At 44.8% G+C, this 22,571-nt stretch overlaps 2 protein-coding genes across 6 annotated transcripts; one reads left to right on the top strand and one right to left on the bottom strand.

Moving 5' to 3' along the window:
* Positions 1 to 888: 888 nt before the first annotated feature.
* On the bottom strand, positions 889 to 21,810 carry LOC117145917 (complexin). 5 transcript variants are annotated; one of them, XM_033311772.1, is made up of 8 exons: positions 21,724 to 21,807; positions 19,196 to 19,356; positions 17,600 to 17,780; positions 13,872 to 13,883; positions 6,753 to 6,910; positions 6,339 to 6,471; positions 3,442 to 4,536; positions 889 to 2,126 (listed from the first exon to the last, which is right to left on the bottom strand). In XM_033311772.1, the coding sequence occupies exons 3-7, from the start codon at positions 17,652 to 17,654 to the stop codon at positions 4,463 to 4,465; spliced, it is 432 nt and encodes a 143-aa protein (XP_033167663.1). In that variant the 5' UTR covers positions 17,655 to 17,780; positions 19,196 to 19,356; positions 21,724 to 21,807; the 3' UTR covers positions 889 to 2,126; positions 3,442 to 4,462. The 5 variants fall into 5 exon arrangements, with proteins under 5 accessions (XP_033167663.1, XP_033167664.1, XP_033167665.1 ...); XM_033311773.1 differs by lacking the exon at positions 13,872 to 13,883 and having other exon boundaries at positions 6,753 to 6,919; positions 21,724 to 21,810; XM_033311774.1 differs by lacking the exon at positions 13,872 to 13,883 and having other exon boundaries at positions 21,724 to 21,810.
* On the top strand, positions 7,080 to 9,747 carry LOC117145914. Its single transcript, XM_033311769.1, has 2 exons — positions 7,080 to 8,330; positions 8,462 to 9,747. The coding sequence occupies exons 1-2, from the start codon at positions 7,436 to 7,438 to the stop codon at positions 9,343 to 9,345; spliced, it is 1,779 nt and encodes a 592-aa protein (XP_033167660.1). The 5' UTR covers positions 7,080 to 7,435; the 3' UTR covers positions 9,346 to 9,747.
* Positions 21,811 to 22,571: the final 761 nt, after the last annotated feature.

Below are 22,571 nucleotides of genomic sequence, written 5' to 3'. Positions count from 1 at the left end.
AACTTTTACGATTTGTACGATTCGGCAGAAGGAATATTTACGACTGATAACACGGCTCATTCCAAACACATTTTTACAGAGTCTTCAGCAGTTTTATAGGCTTTACAAATAGAGTACATCACGAATAGACAGCAGGATGTCGGCCCTTCGATGTACATGTATGTAGTTCTGACATTGGAACCCGTGTACTACATGGATTAAGGTGTGTACTGTTCTGAACTGCAAGACAGGCACTTGGAGGAGCAGAGCAGAGTTAGGCATAGATAGAAGGTCGATAGTGACAGATACAGATACAGATACAGAGAGATAGACAGAGGAAAGAGAGACACGTACACATAGATAGAAAAACATATAGACCAACAGTCATGCCAAATCAAGTTCGCTATACGTATCAGATATCGGGCAGGCAGATAGTCGCAGTGTAATCGGAACAATGTATTCGGTCGCATGGAGTGTTGGGTAAGGTGATGGTTACGCCTGGAGATAATGACCGACTCGGAATTAAAACCAAATGTATTGTTGTGTTTCTCATATATATTTAAACATATATACTTTTTTATTATAGCATCTTTTGTTTTTCGTTCGTTTTAATTAAATGTTCAAAGTAACAATATAATTAATCAACTATTAACGATTTTCTTATGTTTTTGTTTCTGTTTTGCTGGGTATAGAACGTCTTTCACATCTAATAATGACTTGAATGGTATTCTTTTCAACATTATTATTTATAATTTTTGTCTGTTGTTTCTCTATTAAATTCATTTTCCTATTAAGTTACACATATTCACACATATATATATAAATATACACACACATATATATATATATATATATATACAGATATATATATATATATATATACATATATATATGTATATATATATATAGATAGTTAAGATTTAATAATCTGTGGTTTCGTGAACTTTCTGATATACATATAATTACATTTTCAATACTATATTTTAAACGTTAACATAGTATTAACAAATTATAAATGAGAACGAAAGCGGCTGAACCATTTAACACTTTAAACATTTATGATAACGTTAAAACTTGGTTAAGATTGAATAGTATGATTCAATAAGTTGTGTTGGTTTTAATTATGTGTTTGTTCAACATATTGAACAATTAAAGTGGCCTTCAATCGTATATAAATATCTGAGACAAAACGCAATTCATATAGTAGAATCTAGGTAAACATTTTCTATAAGTATTTGAAAAGCGGTTCGTTTATAGACTGTTAGTTTCGAGTTTAAAAGGATCATAGCTAAGATACATTTCTGGGTGCAGGTTCAGTAACAGACAATAGGGAAACAAAGCAAGGACTGCAAGTTGCTTTCTTAGGGTAGAATCAACTCTTCTTATCATCAACTATTCGCTATTCATGGTCTAGTCATTTGAGCCACGTTAAGGCATTCATTCATTAGTTTGATCGTTCCTAACTCTGTATGGAGCGAGGGGCACTAGAGGATTGCTTTATTAGATTGACAGAGAAGGGCGTTAAGCCTGGTTGCTTTATCGCTGTCCCACCGACTTATGAAAAACATGATGTTGAGAATTTTTAGAAGAATTGTGGCACGAAGCTCTAACTGATATTTAGAAACTCTCTTTTGGGATTTGGAAGTTTAGCTGTCTATTGTGAGTACAGAAGGTGTCATATAGCTCTTTTAATTAAGTGACTTCTAATGGATGTTGTACACATGTATATGTATGTTTCGTTGCTTTTTACTGGATCTGTACATTATTTAAATCATTTACAACACCATATAGCCATTTGAATGCTGGTGATTTGGTGACCATGTATGGGAAGGTATATATATGAGCGTGTTTGGTTTGGCATATTTGGTAAACCACATCCAATTTATTCACAACGTTCAGAAATAAGGTAGGGGATGCTGGCCTGCAAATTGCAATGATCTGGTTTAGTTGATGCTGTTGTTCATGTAGCTTGTTGTTTTCATCTACTGTTTGCTTAGAAAGTATTGTTCATCTCATATAATACATATTTGGATACTTCTGTAGTTGATGTTGTTGTTGATGTTGTTCTTGTACTGGCTGTAGGCGTTTTCTTGTGCTGTTGTTCTGGCTGTTGTTGATGATACTTATAAAACACCGAGAGAACATGTCTAAGTGGGACCATCAAGACGTAGTTGTGAAGAATTGGTAGAATTGTTGTTGATGTTGTTGTAATAGTTGATATTGTTGTTGTTTCGTGTTTTTGCAAATGTTGTTCAGGTTGTTTTCAGATATTGGTTTTGAGGCAGAGTGGAGTGGCGTAGATTAAAGATTTTAAAGAGTGTTTTCAAACCAAAGAAGAGAAAGAGAGAGAGAGACAACAGAGAAAGAGAAAGAGATATATATATATATATATAGAATGCAGTGTGGTTAAAACATTTATCATTAATTGTATATTTAGTTTAATTCAGTTCAACATGACAAACAAAATTTTCAACTGCTAAGCTGTGTGTGCTTACCCGTAGCACAAATGTCCCTTCCGACTGCAAGATTACTTCGATGCATTGCATAATCTAAGCTTATTTATTCGTGGCGGTCTACAATATGATTTCACAGTCAGGGAGGACATTGTACAAATCGTGGCACATTCCGTACACACATGTGCGTATGGGTGATGTGATATAAGTATGGAATAGTTTTGAGATAGAAAACATTAGCGACTCGCTCGTGTCATAAACCGCATGCAACTCGAAGTCGACATCACGATGGAATGCCCATCATCGACCGACAGCCTCACGAAGCCCTGAGCACGATCTCGATCTCAATGCCTCGATCTGTACATCCAGACGTACACCCATGCATATGATATGCGATCTGTACCTTGGAAAATCTCGGTGAACTACCGCAGAAGACATGAGTAGGTAGGTATAGGTATAGGCATAAGTATAGGAAGAGTATATACTATTGTTGGCATTGAAAGACTCTCTGTGCGAAAATGTAAGAGTATGTGGGATTCAGCATGTAAGCCAGTATGTCCTCCACAAGTGGATGCTTTGGACGATCGGCGTACCTGGTACTGGCGTTGGAAAGGCTTATATACATATGTCATATGCGTTGGTGTCCATGTTTCTTTGTGACCTTTTGCATGCATGTTTCTTTCTGTATTTTCAGATCCTAGGGTTCTGGAGGTCGTTTGGAGGCTAGTGGGTTTTCGGTGAAAAATGTATGCTAAATGTATCACAGCATTATGCTCTCGAACTGCCTAGTATCTCTTATAAGCTATTGTCCTTGTCTAAATGACTACTGCTAAATATTTTCGTTACATATTGTTGTACAATATTTTCTATGGAATAGCCGTATCTTAAACAAACCCTAACCGCCCTGGGTACAAATAAATGGATAAATGAACTTAAGCCCGGCATTGGTTGTTCTTGTTTTTGCAGATCTAGGTTTATGTAAAGGAATATGGTAATCTTATTTACTTACATTTCAGAAGCATCAATCAGAGAGATCATTAACTGTCTCAAAGAGTTCGAAATTCTCAATAGTTGTTGTGTGGGTATGATGTTTGTATAAGAAAGAAACAAAATGTAACAGCTGTTAAAGATGTTTGAGTCAAACGTTGAAAAACAAATTGACTGAATCTTTTTTCATATATTTGCAACCATTTTTTCTTGGTTATGATAAACAATTTAGAGAATCAGCCATTTTAACGTATCCTGCAGTCAATTCGTTTGCAAGTATTATTACTCCTAGTAAAATTCTTGAAATTTACATATATACACAACGGGTGTATTCGAATGACCATTCTAACATATTCGCCGATTTATTTTATAATATATCTATACTTATAGATGGATTTCAAGTCCAGTGTGATTTCAGCAACATATGTACTTCGACGGTTCGACAAAACTCGGTAGCCTCCTCTGTCGCACCATTGGCTTAATGTTTTTTAGGATTGGTATTTTTGTTTTATGTTATTTTATTATTATTTTTTCTATTTGCATTCGAGTGTCATCGTGCCGATTCAATATATTCATTATTTCGTTACTTTTTATTGTATGTTATCAACTAAACAACGATTATGTATTGTATATTGGGCTTGAGTATATTACATTATTATCGTAGCAAAGTGATTTGAATATTATTAAAGGCTTTCACTATAGTTGGGATTTAAATGATTTGGTTTACGATTTAGCTACTTTAAAATTCATCAAGTTCACCGTCTCGTTCGGATTTTGATTATGCATTTCGAATTATAGCTGTCATCGATTTTGGGATTTAGTGTTTAAAAGGCGTTATGTTGCTGCCGGGTATAGTTATATTAGGTTCTAGATTCGCAGTAGTTTTAATTCATTTTATGGTTCCCATGTAAATTAACTGATCGCATATTAACAAATTCAATTTTAAGTTGAGTTAAATTAATTTCCGTTTATGGGCTATGTTATCAGTATTACATGTGTTTTATCATCATATTTATTTATCTGTTATTATGGTGACTGACATATCACTGCATGACACATTTTCCCTCTATTTGAGTTTTTAGCTCATTTACTTGCGTTTCTATTTGATTTTTCAGTTCTGTAAAAGAAATTGAGTATGGAAACAGCAATAAATAAGCATATTTTGTAGAGTAGACTACAAATGTTTGACATGTTAACTGGTATGTATATGTATTCATGGATGCTCATGTTAAGTAATTGGTCTACTGTAGCTGTAACTGTTATGTAAGGAGCACTTAAGCTTCAGGGAGGGTATCGTTCGAATTCAAACTATTAAATTATTAAAATGATAACGAAAAAGCAATTACACGTAGAAAAGTCTATATCAGTAGAGTTTGTCGGCATTAGGTGTAAGTCACAGTATAACGGTATAGATTTGGTTATATAGATGTTTAATAGATTGATAGAGAAATAAAGACAGGGTTACAGAATTCGGTGCGAAGAAATACACATACATATGCAGTATATGCGCATTATATATATTTTACATACGCATATTACGCAGTATGTTAAGTACATATAGCACACATATTGAAGGGAAAGAGTAGGCGAAAGGGAAAACGTTTTGTAATTGTTTCTCGTCCATTTATCGTATATATATATTTTATTTGTTTTGGTTCAGTTACATTTATATAGTTATGAGTGTTCAGTTTTAAAATGCGGTTTAGCACACAAGCACAAGTTTTCTGTTAGTGATTATATTAATATGTAGAAAATAGGCGCTATTAGTGCTGTAAAGTGCATAGAGAGTGAGAATGATGTTTAAACAATATACGAAAAGAAAAAACGTTGATATGTAATTGTTCCCCTAAACTGTGGTCTAACCTAAATCTTGTATTCGGTTTGAATTATGTGCTACTTTCATTGCTTATTTTTCCAGTAGAGTTATTTTTATGCTGAATATATTAAAGATACATTTACAGAGAATAGGCGGCAGTGAAAAAAAGAGCGAGAGTAGTCGAAACTTGTAATTGTTGGTGATGTTCGAGGCTGAAGAGTAGTTTTTGAATACAAATGTATTACAACAGTATTACCACACATAAAGAAAACAAACGTTTTTACCAATAATCGCACTTACCTTTTTCTAATTGATTGAATAACAAAACCTAAGCAGAATTAATCCGTCTGTTTACCCACAATTTATATTAAACAACAAATGCAATAGCAGTTCAAGGAAAACATAAAATTATTCATCCACTGTATGTTCAAATGCTGCCTAGATTTCTCGGGGTCATTCTCACTTACAAATTATCAAGTTTTACGAAACATAATTTTGAAATCTGAATAAAATGAAGTATGTGAATGGTGTGCACTCTTGTTATTAAAAAATACAATTGACAATGTTTATATTCGTCGTTGCATTAAGGTTGAAGATTAGATCTTAGACAGATAGGGTTGCAGTTAGAGTTAGTATTAGAGTTAGGTTTGTAGCTTAGATGTTTTACGCACATGGAAAAGAGTACATACATATACATATATAGAGAGAGATAGATAGTTCGGTTAGTGGGCAGTTATTTATAGACTTTTATTGGGTGGTTCGATTGCATTTAGATACGAGAGACACACAGATGCACAAACAAAACCACAATTACTACTTTCGAGCGCCGTAGGATATTTAGCGGATATTAACGGTTTTGTTGTGGTTTTAGTTTTTAAGTCAATTTGTATAGGTATTGTCTGGACCTGGCGGGGCTCGCGTAAGCCGCTGGCAAAGTAGTAAGAAACGAAAAATTTCGACAACTCAAAATCTGATACAGTTACAGAATAGGAGCAGGAGCAATCGGAGCGGAGCAATCAGTGGGTTGCAATTGCAGTATATAGATGCCACTAGCTGAGCCAGGTTCAACGGCATTCGATTCGACAGCGGCAGCAAAAACTTACTTGTGAAATCGTCGAGCTCTTCCTGCTCCGCTTCGGCGGCGAGTTCCTCGGGCGTCTTCTTTTTCCGCATCAGGGGATTGGGCTCTTCCTGGGGGGCCGCCTCCACGATCTCCTCCTTCTTCTTGATGTTGTACTGAATGGTTAATGTGGAGTCGATAGATCAACAGGTTGATTAGACCACTGGGCTTGGCTAGGGGTCTGGTATCTTAACGGCTAACACCTTTTTAAGTGCTCCTCTGTTGTCTCGCTCCTTTGTAGCTCAATCTGACTCCGTTAGGGAGTCGCTCATTAAAGGACTCCCTACTAGAGTCAATTTGAGCTCCACCAGGACTGGTTGCGCCATGTCAGGGCACGTATCACAAATATGTCATTTTCACTGTGATTGCGAAGCTGCCAAAAACCCCGGACACTTACCTTATCGCGAATGTCTTGCCTCATCTTCTCGCGCTCCTCCTCCATTTTCCGGTGCTTTTCCTTGCGACGGTCCTCGGCCTCCTTGATGGCCTCCTGACGCTCCCTCTCCTCCTCCTCTGCCTTTTCCTTGTCGTCGCCATCATCGCCTCCATCACCTCCTACAGCGCCTGTGTAAGTGACGAGGTATAAGAGGTTAGAATGAGATTCAACTTTGTGCTTAAAAGATGTAAGTTTTTGTGGAAATTGAGACCACTGGACCGACTAAAAGCCTAACCTAAAATACAGTTTAAACATTTAAGTATGTTTTTATTTTACTCAAAATCGGCCGTGACCAATTTTAGATTGGATCCAAACCCCGACATTTTGACACATATGATTAAAAGCACGCCTCTCAGCTTGGCTCGTTATCGCCTAGCGGGTTATCATTCCGAGTGATTTACATTTTCATTCCAGCACCACTGTCACTGGCAGGGAAAACAAATGGGAAACCGATTAGTTGGGATCTAGTGTGTCTAAGCCGCAGTCTGGAAGCAGAAGCACGGAAGTGCGCCGCGGCATTAAGAGCGACCTTTTGCTGTTCCGACCTCTAAGAAGAAAACAAGGCCCACTACCTTCGGCACAAACGGCAAATGGCGACGGCCTCATTTTGATTCGAGCGACCACAGAGCCAGCACCCCGGAGAAATGATTTCAAAAGCACTGGCCGTCCTGTGGATAGCTGGCATCGCCTCCGGCCAGGACGATCTGCTCAGGGCGGAAACCGAATTGTTGAGCTTCTCTCACAACCTAGAGCAGTATCTCGACACCAGCAAGCAGCCCTGCCAGGACTTCTACGGTTATGTCTGCTCGCACAGCGCCAACCTCAGTGAGACTGGCAGGCAGCGATTCCAAGGCTTGCTTAAGGAGACGGACGTGGGGCAGATGATGGACATGGAACTCCAGCTGATTAACTTCTTCAAGTCCTGCGAGAGCGGGCGTGGCGTGGAGGCGCTCAAGGGGTCTCAGTTGTACAGGCAGAGTGGGGGCTGGCCTGGCTTGGAACCGAACAAGGTCAATGCCAGTCAGCGGACCAACCAAACCCAAAGCTGGCTGGGAGTTCTTGGGTACTTCCACGAAGTGGGTGCGCCCTATTTCTTCGAGACGTCGGTCACCATGCAGTCCAACAAGCGACTTGTGGTACTGCAACCCGACTCCACGCGCCGAAACACTCTAAGAAAATTCGAGCAGCGGGTGGGCGAAGTCCTGCAAAGCTTCGGGATAGAACAGAGCCGCGCCCACGTGACCGCCCTCGAAGTGCTCAGCTTGGAGCGCAATAGACGGGACATTGTTAAGGCGGATCACATCGAGGATCAAGTGGAGTTTACCTATGGAAACTTTAAGCGCACCGTCTTCGGAAACTCCTCGCTGATCAGACCGGACTGGGATGGCTACTTCCGTAAGTTGCTAGGCGGCAAAACGCCACAAGCCAGCGACACCATTGTGGTCAAACAACTGCCCAGACTGGTTGAGTACTTCACGCTGCTCCAAAACACAAGCATGGTTCGTCTTCTTAATTGGATATGGACGGACTACTTGATGGGTGAGTTTTTCCAAATGAGTTCTAACTTTTTTTATAAAAGCTATTAAACTTGGCTTTAAAATAGGACTGAACTCTTGAAGTTGAAAGTCTTAGAAAACTCAGTATTTCACTTGTTTTCCTCCCCTTATTAGACATCGTGGATGCAGACTGCCACCAGTTAGCGGAGACCTACGCCGGGGACCTTTACGCCCACGTGGTGCAACGTGTTACGGCAAATCGCGTCGAACTGGCCCAAATGTACTCGGCGCTGGGAAAGGCCTTCACAGTCCAGCTAGGCGGCAGTGTGTGGATCGATGAGATCTCGAGGCAGAGCTCGAGGCAGTTTTTGGGTAACATAATGCACACTACGCTGAACGGAGATGAGCGATTGGACGCGGCATACCACTCGATTTTGTTGGGTCGGCGGAGCCTCTACCGCAACCTGGAGAAGCTGCGCAAGTTTCAGCGCACGCGACGTTCGGCCTCCCAGTCCGCCGAGCAGGTGCGACGCTATGCCCAGGTGTTCGCTCCAGTAAATGCGTTTCTAGGGCAGCACAACCTAAGCACGCCGCTCAACTACCTCCTACTGGGGGAGTTCTTCTCGCGAAGCCTTGTAGCCGCAGGCAGCAGCTCCCGTACGCAAGGAGCCTGGCGGAGCTCGGACTCCGAGAGGCGCTTTGCCATCTTCCAACAGTGCGTAGGCGGACAGACGAACGCCATCGATCTGCTTCTGGGCCTGCTCGCCCAAAGGCAAGCGCTAAGTGGTTACGGCCAGTGGCTTGCCACCCGGGCGGAACTAGTGGAGAGAGTCGAGGCGGCTCTGGCCGCCGGTCGCTCGAAGATGTCCCTAAAGGGGCTCTTTTTCGTTACCAGCCTGCTCGTGGACTGCCGCTCCGAGCTGGGCGCCCTGCAGCAGGACCGTAAGCGGCAGGTGACTCACGCCACACTGCGCAACTCGCCGGAGTTCCTGGAGGCCTTTAAGTGCCGTCCTGGAGATGTCCTCTACCCTCAGGACCAGCGCTGCAATCCCCTTTAGGGTCGGACCTTGAACTTTTAGCTGCTGCTGCCACCGGTGGTGTTAAAAATCAATAGGACGTGCCTACAACAACTGGAGGGCTTCTAAGGCCGCGACCAACCCCCAATTGATTGATTTTTCCCGTCACAGTTTGCACAGTTTCGTGGATCGCCATATGCTTACGGAATGGTTACGTTACGTGAAAAATAAATGTTGTTCGCTTGGAAAGACTTACATGGAACACAAGTTCGGTAAGAGTGACAGCGTTAGTGTGTTGTGGCGAGTTGAGTAGAAGTTTAGTAGGTTGGTCGAGTGGTGGCAGTGTGTTGTAGAAGGGGAAGAAGACGAATTCAGTGTGTCCGCCGCCGGAAATCGAATCGAAGGGCAGTGTTGGAAGGCAGACTGGACTTAGACTTGGTTTATGCTTCATACCAATGAAATTCATGATTTCAGGGCGCTCTGGACCGCTGCTATCTGTCCGTCGTGGGGCCTTCTATCTTCGTTTCCGTCCCAAGTGGATGCAACCGTTGCCTAAGCCGACGCTGGCACTACTGGACTCGCTGTCAGTCAGGAGCTGCACCGTCTCCGACCCACTGGCTCGGTCGCAGTGCCGACGTGGTCATCTCAATCGATTCGAAGCGGTTGCCCGAAGTGCAGTGCACACGCGACCACCAGTTTCCGCGAACTGAGTGCAGGAAGAGGTCTTGACAGGCGGACAGGCGCACAAAACAGCGAACTTCAGCTGCAGGAGTGCGAACCCGGAGTGGGAGTGCTGCTAGTCCTGCTCCGGCCTTTTATGTCATGGCGTGGCACGGGCTGCCTCTGCCGCGTCGCAGTCGACGCTGGCAAGAAACCGACCTCCAGCGCCTGCGCAGATCCCAGCGGACTGAGTCCGGCTCGGATTCTGGCGCTACGCTGGTGCTGGCCGATTTGCTGGTAAGAGCAGCCTGGCAACTTCTCTGCCTGTTCCGATGGCGAACCCTGTGGGGCGACAGAGACGCATTATCTCCGAGGGCGCAGAATCCCGCTTTCGACGCTCACTGCTCCTGAGCACATCTCGGGCCCGTGGGGCGTATGGGTAATGTCGTCGGGGGATGACGAATGACCACAATCGGCTTTGCTCTCTGCGCGTCCATCTCTGTCTTGGTGGGTGCAAAAGGCATCGCACATTAAATTGAATTTATAGTCATCAATTTACTGAATAGCTTTGTGAATAAACTTTTTGGGGTGACTGTGACTTGATTTGCAGACGCATTTATTGTTTTCATAAATTAGTCAGCGCATTTAAAAATGAAATTGATTTGAAAATGGTGTCAAATGGCCGAGCAGGAGCAGAAGGCAGGATTAGGCTCCGCTCTATGGGGTTCTGTAGTTTGCTTGTCTCGCTTTGTGCGTGCCAATCACTCCAGTTCTGCCCATCTGCAAATACGACGGGAATATGCCTGCTATGGACACAACGTGGTCCTGACAGCCGATGGCACAAGCCCTTTAAGCTCGACTCCAGTTGCACATTCTAGATGGCCCCTGAATAAGTGCACAATTCAATTAAAAACTAATCAAGCCTATTGTAATGCAGTTATCATGCCAACATAATTAACACCCCCGGAGCTAGACGCACTGGCTCGGCATTCTTGGCCCTCCCTCCATTTTTCTCCACTTTCTATTGCTGCTCCCCACTAATGGAAATGGACAACCCGTTAGCGAGGGCCATTGATGGCCCTTTAAGGCGGCGGAAGCTTTCAATTTGCATGAGAAATGCTCCTGACAGCCCGAAAGATCGGTCGGCTAGTATATATAAATTGGTTGTTGGCTCTTGGGGTTTCTTTTCCTGGAAACCCCCTCCGCCCACATTCATTTTATTTTTTTTTTGCCGTTAAAAGCTTCGCTTTTTGCTGCGTGTCAAGGGCGAAATGAGGGTACTTAATAACTATCCGCCAAGAGGAAGTGAATATTGGGCCGGAGCTGCGAGTAGGCCAGAAAAAGTGGAGGGAAATGGCTCGTCCGTGTTCTCAGACTGTTGAGCAGAAGTCATAAGTCTGATATACGAGCCGAATCACAGGGATAAACCCCAAGTGCGTTTTATTGCTTTGACTGCTGTTTTGAATACCAACACGTCAGCGAAACCCGATGACGAGGACGTGGCGAAATTGGGGCGCAAATGGAACGCTGCGCTCCCGACGAGAACGCGCGGAGCCAGCGTAATAGTCTTATCCGCAGCACCATAAGTAGAGGGCTAAGCCCCAACCGAGGCGTATGCGATGATGTGCCGGAAGATGTGAGGCGGATGCTGGTCCGAGTGACACTTATTCGACTTAATACACGCTCGCGGAGGAAAACTACATTAGAGTTCCATTTCCATTTTCATTGTGGCGCAGGCCACCCATCCACACACACACACTGCCGGATGGGGGTGGGCGGTGTGTGCACACTGTAGGTGGGGACTGCCCTATTTGGCTCAAGTATTTTCCGCCTGGCCCACCCTTGTTCCCTTTGTCACGGCTGCTCAAATGGCACGAACAGCAAATTATTTTCTCGCTTAATCCGGTTCAAGCCCGCCGAGCTGAGTTGGACCCCGAAAGCCGCCACTGCCACTGCCTGGCAGGCAAGCTTCTGGGTCAAAGACAGGAACAGGAAGCTGCGGGGCTGATACGGAATCCCAGCTCATGGGGACTGGGGGCGACACTGGAGCGACTTAATCGCCCAGGAAGGTTGCTAATGTTTTCATTGTCATAGTCGCTGATAGCAACTACCACATTCGGCTAAATTATAATTTAACAGCCCCAAAGGACCCGATAGTTACTTATGACTGGGCACACGCCGGATGGAGAGCCCACGCGAAAGGACAGGGGCGTGTGCAAGTGTTGAAATTACGCCGCCACTGCGCCTTTCGCTGCTCCGACCATCTTGGCTGAGGGCTGAAGGCGCTCAGGGCTCTTGGCCACGGCGCAGCCATTTCGCCGCCTGCACACGTCCACACGCTTCTAGTCTTAATGCGAGCAATTAGTTGTGAGCCTCATCCGCATTCGTGGAAACATTTGCTCTTCCACATCCACTCGGGCACCCTTGCCAGGCTCGTTCGGAATGCGACGTCGTGCCGCAAACGGCAAAATTTGACAAAAATGCTGAGCTGCGCATCGGGCGGGCTGAAGGTTGGTCAGCCGCATGCAAATATTTTTGTCCGTACTCAGCCCGGGATATTTAAGGAATTTTTAATATACATATACATGGGCGCTCCCACCACTCCTCATCCAACTGCAGCACTGCGGGGATCTTGGAACACTGGTTGATGTCGAATAGAACAAATGCTGCAAGACACCATAATCGAATCGATAAACGGGTATCCTAGATTGGTGGTTAGAGGACGAGAATAACCAGGTGCTATCTTCCGGCTCCTGGGGAATATTATTTAATAATCATATCAAACTCTGTGTCAAAATGCCTGGTTTGGAATAGATAAGCGAGCGACGAGAGCGGGTTACAATCGAAAGGGATCTTTATCAAACGATTACGCGTATGTATTTTTACATCGTGAAGTATATTTTGTTTGGTGTGCTGTATGTTTGTTTTTTATCTGTCTCTGTTGTCCTAAATAACAAATTGTAATGCTATTTTAGTAGAAAATGTATTCTTATACTTTACCTCATTGTAAATTCGAAGTATTTAGGTTGTAGTTGAGTTGTAATTAGAGTAGTAATAGTAGAATAGTAGAAGATGTAAGTAGTTTTGTAGTTAGTAGGGTTCCATATTGGTTAAAGTAGTACATAGCAGTAGGAGAAGTAGTTCGATTGTAGTATAGTAGTAGTAGAAGAAGTAGATAAAAAAGTTATAACAAAACAATTATTGCAGAAAGCAAGAGTTTGAGTGTAACGGCTCCAAGAGCATATTCGATATAATATCAAACTAAACTAAATAAAATCAGAGAAGCAAACTCAATGCAATGCCAAGTGTAGTCAATTCTAGACCATAGTTCTTGAATTGACGTTTCAAAAAGCGTGTTTTAACCGAAGAAACTCAAGGTGTGCGGTAATCGTGATAACTGTCGGTAAGTGTGTTGCCAAATTTTGAATCAAACCAATAATTCAGAGTTTCAATTTACTGTCAAATCAAGTTGCAAGTAGCCGAGTCGCTTTCGCGTAATTCAGGAAAGTTGTACGTCTCTCGATTAAAAGTATCCCCACAGTTGATAAAAAATAAACCGATGGACAAGCGTTTTGAATGCAACTGTTGGTGATATCTGCCCAAGACATGCGTTTGAAAAAAGTATCTGAGGTTGCTTTGCTAACTATAAAGTACTGAATCGAATAACATTGCTGAACTACTGGGTATCAGCCCATGTAAACAGATGATTGACTTGCAATTTCGAATTTCGATTATTGATATTGATACTGATACTGATTATTTGATGTTATCGATTACTGATTACTGATTCTAGTGGAAATGCAGCTGCAATATAAATATTTATATGGTGGATGCTGTGATGGCATCAAGGCATACAAGATATATTCATGGACATAGTTAATAAAACAAAAGGTAAGTAGAGAAATTACCGCCTGCAGCATCTGTCGAGCGTGTGGTCGGGGAAGTAGAAGAAATTGGTATTAGTATTAGACTATCTGTTGTGGCTCACGCCTTATGGACTAGAGTTCGAAGCAGGTGTGGTTAGGTAGTAGTATGGAAAATGAAAGAAGATGTGGAGTGTGTATAAAAAGTAGGTGGGAGTAGAAAGATTCGTGAGAGGCAGCATGGCGGGATTAAGGTTTCAAATTTGGCAGAGGAGGCTCGAACTGCCAAATAGGTGGATCTCGAGCGCTCGTTTGGGTTCCCATCTCCATAGCGGAGATGGGGAGTTGGGGTCATTTGTCTCTGGGATCGGGTATTTCTTGGGCGTGGCATTCGTGTTAATACGCAAGTACTACACAGGGAGCGAAAAGAAAGACGAGGGTTGGTAGTCAGGAAGATATTGTGATAGAAGAAATTGAATTGTGTTCGCTGTATGCTTTATACAGGTGCAATGGCAGGTGTGTTCATTGTGGGCTCTTGTTGTTCGGTGTACTTGTTATTGCTAAAGAGTTCTCGCTGTTTAGGGGCGGTGGATTGTGGGGATTGTGGGGATGGGTGGATTGGGTGGTCAGTACGGGAACAGGGACGGAGGTGGGTAGAGTGTGGGGGGTTGGGCGTGGTGGGCGTGGTGGGAAGCGGAGCTATTCCGCAGATTACTGTGCACTTGGGAGTCGTTCTGTGTGCCTGGCAGGGTGTGTTTGTCAAGCTATTGTGTTCGAGTGTTTTACAATGAGGTAAAGTTCGGCTGTGAAGGCATTGTAGGAATGAGCAAATATATTCTATTATTTCTTGTTTGGGTGTGTATCTGGGAGGGACTCTTTCGGCAGGATTATTCGTATGATATGTACTTATAAATTACCATTACTTTACTATATCGGGGACAGGAAAATATCGAGGTAAGTTGCAATAAGCAAAGCTGACGGTATGGACTTGTTTCTGGACTTTATTTTAAAAAGGTCAACATTTAAAATTGGGAATGGCTCAAATATTATATTAATATATAGGATTTTATGGCTTGGGGCTTGGGAAAAAACAAATAATTAAGCTATTACTTATTATATTTTGATATTCTTGTATAAGCCTGTACGCGTTAAGCTATTTTACTTTGACAATTTGTGTTACTTTATTATCAGGGCAGTGAACCTATATTAATGTGCCTTTTAAACCGTCGCAGAAACATAATATTATATTTATAACCGTTAATCGTTGAGTAAAAGTTGTAAAAAAGTATATATGTACGTTTCCATGATTCCCTTTACTTTTGATCTAGTCCATTAAGCGTTCCGAAGACTAACAACACTGTGCGAGTTTGCTTCAACCACGCCCACATACGCCCAAAAGTGTCACGCCCACATTTTTGAACATTCTCTTGCCAATTTCTTTCAATATTACAAAGTAGACCACGCCCAAAACTGTCACACACTCGTTTTCAAAATATTTTAGTTGTTTTTCTTTATATCTATATATATTGAATATAATATGCCATATGTCACAAACTGACGTTTATTATATTTATATTTTTCCTGTAAATGGACCGGCGGTTTGTTACGTTAAATGCTCGTTAAGCTAAAAAATGGTTCACAGCCCTGATAAATATTTGTACGGCTAACTGTGTAATTAAAAATCCGCCAATCTTAAGTGGATTTATATATTATGTATATTTTCATGTAAAAATGCATCTGTAATTTACTGATTATCCATCCAGGTTTATGTGCCATATTGCGAAGTTGGAATAAAAAGGGGCTTTGGTATGGTAAACTATCTATGTAGTGCACGACTAAGCTTAGGTACAGTTATTTTAAAGTACTTATGCGGAAAACCTTATTAAATTTAAATTTTGAACGGGCCTTGAGTAGTCTAGCCATAAATTTGAATCGTATAGTCATGCTCTTGCCAATCAAAACAACCTGGTCACCATTCAAAACTCAAACAGAAGCGGTGAACTTTAAAATAAATGGGTAGTGCCATATACGCAATGCTTTGCACTGCCAATTTTCAAATTACTGACAAAGTATGCTTAAAAACGTTTTCTAGTTTATGCCATTGTTAAACAATGTATGACAGATAGATTGATTGGCGGAATTGCCATAACTTACGCACTTTGTATATAAGTTGTTCAGTTTGAACGCTTACCTGTAAATACAAAAAAAAGGTAGATGTTAATTTAATAGTGTACTAGAAATATTTTAAGCGCAAATGACAGATCAAACGATTGGACTTGACACGTTTTTCATTACGAGCTTTAAGTTTTCATCCTGAAACCCCGTTACTGCCGTTTCTTTGTCAGTCAGGTCAGTAAAGCTATAGCCAATTCATAAATTATCCTTACGTAAGACGGGCAATAGTTATAGCGGCTTACGCGAGCTCAAATAAATTGTCCGACTGCGAGTGCAGATAGTTGACAATGAAAACACATTAGCTGGCATGGCTTCCTGCCACCCAACAAGTCCATTTGGCCACCCACCGCGCACAACTCGAAATCTGGATCCGGAGAAATACGTTTTTCGTGGAAAATGTTGGCTCTTTCGCTCTGCGATTCACAGTGAAGCTGGCTGAGGAACTAAGCATGAAATGGCTTAACAATTTCGTAGCCATTCCGACTATGACTTTTATGGGGATATTTTATTTCGCCTTCTAAAAATTAAGTAGCCGCCGTGCTGCATCATTGAGGGCCAAAGTAATCGCCGTAAGAGCGAGTTGCGGAACGGGGGAGTAGAGTAACTAGAGTGTGGTATCCTGGCAGCTAGTCCACGTATGAGTGACTGGCCCGACAAGTGCAAGATCTGAGTCGGTTCTTCGCATTTTATGCCCATGCTAATAGCGTTTTCGTGTTCCCTGACAGCCTCGATAGCCTTGACAGCCTAATGGCCAACCGCACCAACCGCAATCTCTAGCTAAGCCCCATCTGGCTGCCTGGCGAACAGGACGGCGGAATGATTGAGTCGCCGGCCCTGAATTCTTCGCCGGCTGGCGCTGGAGTCTGGGCACGGGAGCGTGACAAATTCAGCATCAATCTACACAATTAACTGTATCAATTTGTCGGAAACACTTTCCTGGGCATTCGTGCAGAATTTCTGCGTTCGATAAGACACCCGGTAATGTGCTCAGCTGCAGATGAGATGGGGTTGGGGGTATGGGGAATGGGGAATGGGGAATGGGGAATGGGGTTTGGGGTTAGGCACTGCAGCGCACTTGCAAAATGTACGAGACTACTGCCGGGGAAGTGGGGGAAGCTTACATATGTCCCAGGATGGGGCTGGTGCTCAGGGGCAGAGGGCTGCTCTATGTAAATGGCCCAGCTCAGAGTGGGCTGCATGCTGTCGGTTGATAAGCATTCAACTTAACTATTCTCGCCCCAGCATTCGCTCTTTTCTCTTTCTGAAAGCATTCTATTATTTTCCGAGCGATTGCACAGTCGCTGATTAAACAGCAGCCTCAATGGGAACCCAATGACTTTGCCCACCGCCTGGCCGGGGTGGAAGATGCGGACGGGGATGCGGATGGGGATGCGGATGGGGATGCGGATGCGGATGCGGACTGGATAGGACCTTGCTGTGTATCTAAAAGCGGTGGCTGTCATGTGTGGTAATTTTTGTCGCTGCGCAGCAGCTTGAAAGTGAATTATGTATACCGCCCGTCCGCACGTCCATATCAAAGTGTATTGATCGAGTGCCAAAAATAAAATGCTGGGGTGGCTGCTTCCGGTGCGACTTACCTTTAACGGCACTTAATTGGTTTCCAACCATCTGCTTAGCTATGAAGGCCGCCATCTTTGGGCTGTCGCTCGGGGGGCGTGGCTGCGCCTGGCTGTGGTCCTCTGCTTCCGCTCGAAGAGATGCAGTTGAGTCCGCGCTGGCTCCTGAGTCCCGGTCGCTGGGTCCTGGGTGCTCGGTAAGCTGAAAGCGACAGAGCAAAACGAAAAGAGCAAATTAATTTTGTGTGCGGCAGGACAAAGGAGTGCCCTGTCACCTGGGTCCGCCTGATACTTTAAGCCGCTTATGTTAAATGCCTTAAGTCGAGTCCTCTGCCGAAGCGCTGTTTCACTAGAAACCGATCTCATCCAGTTCATGACTTGGCCAGATTCTCAGTGCCACTTATTGCTCGAGGGGCAAGCAAGCCAAGCAGCCCTGGCTGGTACTGAATTAATTCGCAAATCTAATAACTCGAACCCCTAGTCCTACAGCACAATAATCCCGTAATAAATGCGGTCTACGTGTCTTCCAGCCGAAATTTTTAATTTTATTAACGCCCCAGGCTGGGACTGGGCTAGGGTATCTTACTGCCGCTGGCTGCGTCTGCATCGCCTCTTTGTACCATGTAGTAATAATTGCGCAAATTGGGCTAACGAACTTAAGCCGGAGGCGGCAGCTTGATTCTCTCTAGCTGCGCAAACGAAAACAACTCCAGCAAACGAGCAACGAAATTAGTTTGGCATAAAAAACCATTTGGTCAGGGCTGGAAGGTGGCGAGGCGAAATGGACGGAACGGACAAATGAAGGGTGTCAGTTGAAGTCTGAACATCGCCCTGGATGGATGTGCCTTGAATAACCTTCTTCTTTTTATCTCGGCTAATGAATTAAACTGATAGTGGGAAGGCTATGACAGCCAGTGAGTTAGCCAACAGCTAAATATTTTATTGACCAGCGAAAGTGCAGGAGAGAATTCATTTTGCTACCACCATCCAGCATCTGGCAGCGCAATAGATAGATAGTCGGGCAAAATGAATCGGCAAAACAAGTTCACGGGCTCACGGAATTTTGGGGCAAACGAGACGAACGGACACACATCTATCTGACTTAATATATGTAAATAGAAGCGAAAATGTATGGCATTCGTGCTTAGCATTTTATGGTCGGGTGGCCAAGGTGTGGTCGCAACAGGAGCACTTTCTTATCCTGGGGCCACTCACCATTTCACGTCGACCCAAAGTTCTGCCCAGTTGGCTATCCAGTTACATTTAAAGTCCTCCAATACGGGAACTAGCCAGCAAGCCAAAGCCAATAAATACGCAAATAAGCTGTGGTAGACTCCGACCCAACGCCGCACCCACGCTCCTAACCATAAAAGGGTAAGTGTACCTCGAGTATATCAAGTATACGCCTCGGACGAATCAGCTACGGAGCACTGCGATCGATTCGACTTTGGTTAGTCCTCGAACGATTGTGTAATGAGCTTGGAACTTTTTCCTTGCTGCCGCCGAGAAATCTACGCGTGGAATGTGCAGGATGCGGACGAACACTTTGCAAGCAAGTTTGGAGCATACTTGGGGCATACTTTCGACACTTTTTGGGTTGGTGGACCACCCACTTACCTGGCCTTAGTTCAGCAAGTATTCCTTTCAGATTTCCCTTGAAGATTCCTGTGAGTGCGTGCACTTGGTTGTTGAGGAGCAAAGTTCCGACTAGTCTGCGCGAAATGTGTTTGTTCTAGGGGAATCCACCGTGAAGAGCGTGCATTAGGCAGATAGGCTTCCTGAAAGACAAACAGAGACACAGGAGTTAGGTGTGCACAGTCCAGGGTTCTGGGCTTCCAGGGTTATGTGGCTCCCGGGTTGCAGGTCTCAGGGTTCGGCGGGGTCGGGCCGAACCTAGAGGACTGGCGCTAATTTAAAAATAGCAGACACACACACACCAACACCCCCAGGGGTCGCATTGTTACCGATGTTTCGCTTGTCGTCGTCGTTATTGTGCTGGCGTGCCACTTGCTTTGTTGCTTTTATCGATATTTCTTTATTAGGGTTTCTTTTATGGGAGCGTGCACGTAAGTGCCTCTTCGAGTGGGGAGGGGTTCGAGGAGGCGGGTGCCACAGCAAACAAGATTTTACTTTACGTAATACGCGCAGCAAACAAATTCGATTGGACTCGGGTCCTGGGTCCTGGGTCCTGGAGTCGTATTCCTCTGGCGGCCGCCGTGTTTCGCTTTTTCACTGATTCCGATTACATAAGGCTGCGCTCGCAGTGGATCACTCAGTCAACTGGCCGAGCAATTGAATTAGCTTGATAGAACAAATTCGCTTAATCAATTTAGGTTTTCAGTCGTGCTTTCGAGCTCGGGCCGTTCGTCGATTTTTAAATACCACCACTGTGAGCCAGTATCGACATCGTACGTGCCAATGTGTGTGTGTGTGGCACATATGTGCCCGCACAAACCCTCTATGTACACGGACTTGCTCTAGTGTGTTGGTGCTGGAGTGTGCTGGTGTGCTGTGTGTGTCCGTGCGCACTGGCAGTGTGTGTGTGCTTAATACTTTTGCTTTGCTTGCCACTTTTCACTAGACCGTCGCTATGTTTTCTCGGCGCTTCTTACTTCATGCTATGTTCGCACTCTTCTGCACGCCACTGCCAGAGTACCCTACACGAAAAACTCGCAAACTCGGAAAACTTGGCTCGTTGCCGCTGTTCCGCATGCGAGCGCCTTACAAAGCGTCGGCGGAGGCAGCGGCGTCGGAGCCGACCGCGCCGCTGCGGCCCCGAAATCCCGTGAAGAGCGGGCTTCGGGCTTCGGGCTTCGAGGGACCGAGCTTTAGCGCCGTCCGGAAATTCTCGGGCTCGGGCTTGAGTGCTTTCCCGCTCGGCTTGCCGAGAGAAAACGAGCTCCACGGGCACTCACATAGATAAGGACAACAACGGTGGGACTCGTTTAACGGGAGGATTGCAGGACCGCCGGACTGAAAGGACCCTACCCTGCCCTCTCTCTCTCGCTCTCTCTCTCTAATATATTTATCTGCTGCTATTTTTTGTCTGTTACATAATTCGATTCCCCTCCCTCTCTTTCCGACTGTCTTTCGCTCTCGCTCTCTCCCTCCTTCGCTCTCTTTCTCGGTCTCAATTTCTTGACTTTTTGACTTTGAAATCAGCAGCGAAAGCGCTGCCTACATTTGGGAGCTGGCGCCTGCGCCGAGTAGCGTATACGCGATATCGATTCGTGGCGGTCGTGTTAGTGTTCCTGTAACTTTGGCATCAGGCCAGGCCGTACTGATAAGACGTCGCTGTGCCAACGAGCCATTATCACCACTCGGAGCGAGAGCCAGCCGAACTGCACCGCATCCCCCGGCTGCGCCCTCAGCCCACTGGAACGGCCTTTGTTGGCTTGTCAGAGCCACTCCAGTTTGTTTGCACACATTCGTGTGTACATGCTGGGCGGACTGTGCTGACCAGGCGGCAGGAAGACGGGACCGGAAGCACAGAGCTTTAACGGAGGAAATTGCAAAGATCTGGCCACATCCGCTCATCTGTCCGCCATCGGACGGTGGTCGGTTCGAAGTCTATGTCGTTCCAAGAGCTCCGACCGAGGTTGCCCAGGGCGCAGGAGAATCCTCCAGACTTCTAATTAGTGCGACACAGATCCGACAGTGTCCATACCAATATCGCCGACTAAGTTGGCTTCATTGTTTTCCGCTCAATCAATTATAATTTCTTAGCGTTTTGCCAGACAGCTTGGTGGATTGGCACTGCATGGATGGGTTAGCTGCCGTCCCCGCCCGACTCCATTCCTGGCCTGTATACCACTCCAGCTCGCTCCAGCCAGTCTCTGCTGCACAGCGTGAGATAATTTTTCCTCCACAAATTGCTTATTACTTCTGGCTCGACAAAGCGAAGCTCCTTGCTTAGTATGACAGTCACGACCTGGCCACTAGGGCATTGAAGCCTGGGGATACAGTCCACTGGCCATTAGACCGCTGGCGTGGGGGACTTGCGCGGAAGGAGCGCGGACCGCGGTGTCTACCTAAACAGTCGGTCACGGAGAAGCACAGGGCTTGGGTACTGTCCCCACACCAATGCACGCTACACTCTGCAATGTCGCACTGATTGCCACTCGGCACGAGACCCGTATACAAACCGTAAAGTTCGCTCTGGGGCGGTGGTGCTGTTCCTGGTGACCGAAACTACATTAACTGCCGAAAACGGTATACTGGTAGCCAGCAGCTCTTGTGGTAACAACAGCCGCCGAAACGAGGAGAGAGTCCCCAACGCAGAGAGCACTGCTGTCAGTTTTGACAGTTGACCCCAAACAAAACGAAAGCTTGCTGGCCGAAAGCTTTCAGCCGAATTGTTGGCTAATAACGACTTTCCCTTCTGCCGGAGACGCCGTCCTAGAACGCCCTGCTAGACAAGGAGCCCCCTTTCCCACTTCCCATCAGTATTGACTGGCACGCTTACATAAGCCTCGTAGTCTGGCGTTGCGATAAACAAAGTGCACCATGTACGTGCAGAGATTGCTCGGAAGCGGAACCGGTGACGGATTATCCTCCGCTAATTTCTCAGCATGTGAGCACCATCTCCTTTGTGGGCCTAGCTTTTTAACTTTTTAACACACCTGCCGGAGGAAGCGGATTGATAGCAGCTAATGCCCGAATTGCTTGCCGATTCGCCGGGATTCCGACCTGGGCCTGCTCCTGCAGGATAAGATCGAGTGCGGCGGAACAGGAAATTCCTGCGGGTTTTTGCGTGGTAGAGCGGTGGCAATTTATATAAATTATTTAATTAGAGCAGACACGTCATCATGCGGCGTCGGAGCCCATTATTCTGATTAAAATCAAACCCATTTCGCTTTAAGCCACCAGACAGGTGGCATCCCGCCTCGTCACGGCCCATTCCCTTCTACCAGTTCTATTATCATACAAAGGAAATTGCTTGGGCTCTCTTCATCGCCTATTTGTCCAGTTATGATTTTTTTTTCAGGATTAT

Source organism: Drosophila mauritiana, chromosome 3R (assembly GCF_004382145.1).
Source record: "Drosophila mauritiana strain mau12 chromosome 3R, ASM438214v1, whole genome shotgun sequence".
NCBI classification, from domain to species: Eukaryota; Metazoa; Arthropoda; class Insecta; order Diptera; family Drosophilidae; genus Drosophila; species Drosophila mauritiana.
Note: the sequence above shows the minus strand (reverse complement) of the source record. Positions and strands in the feature narration are given on the sequence as shown.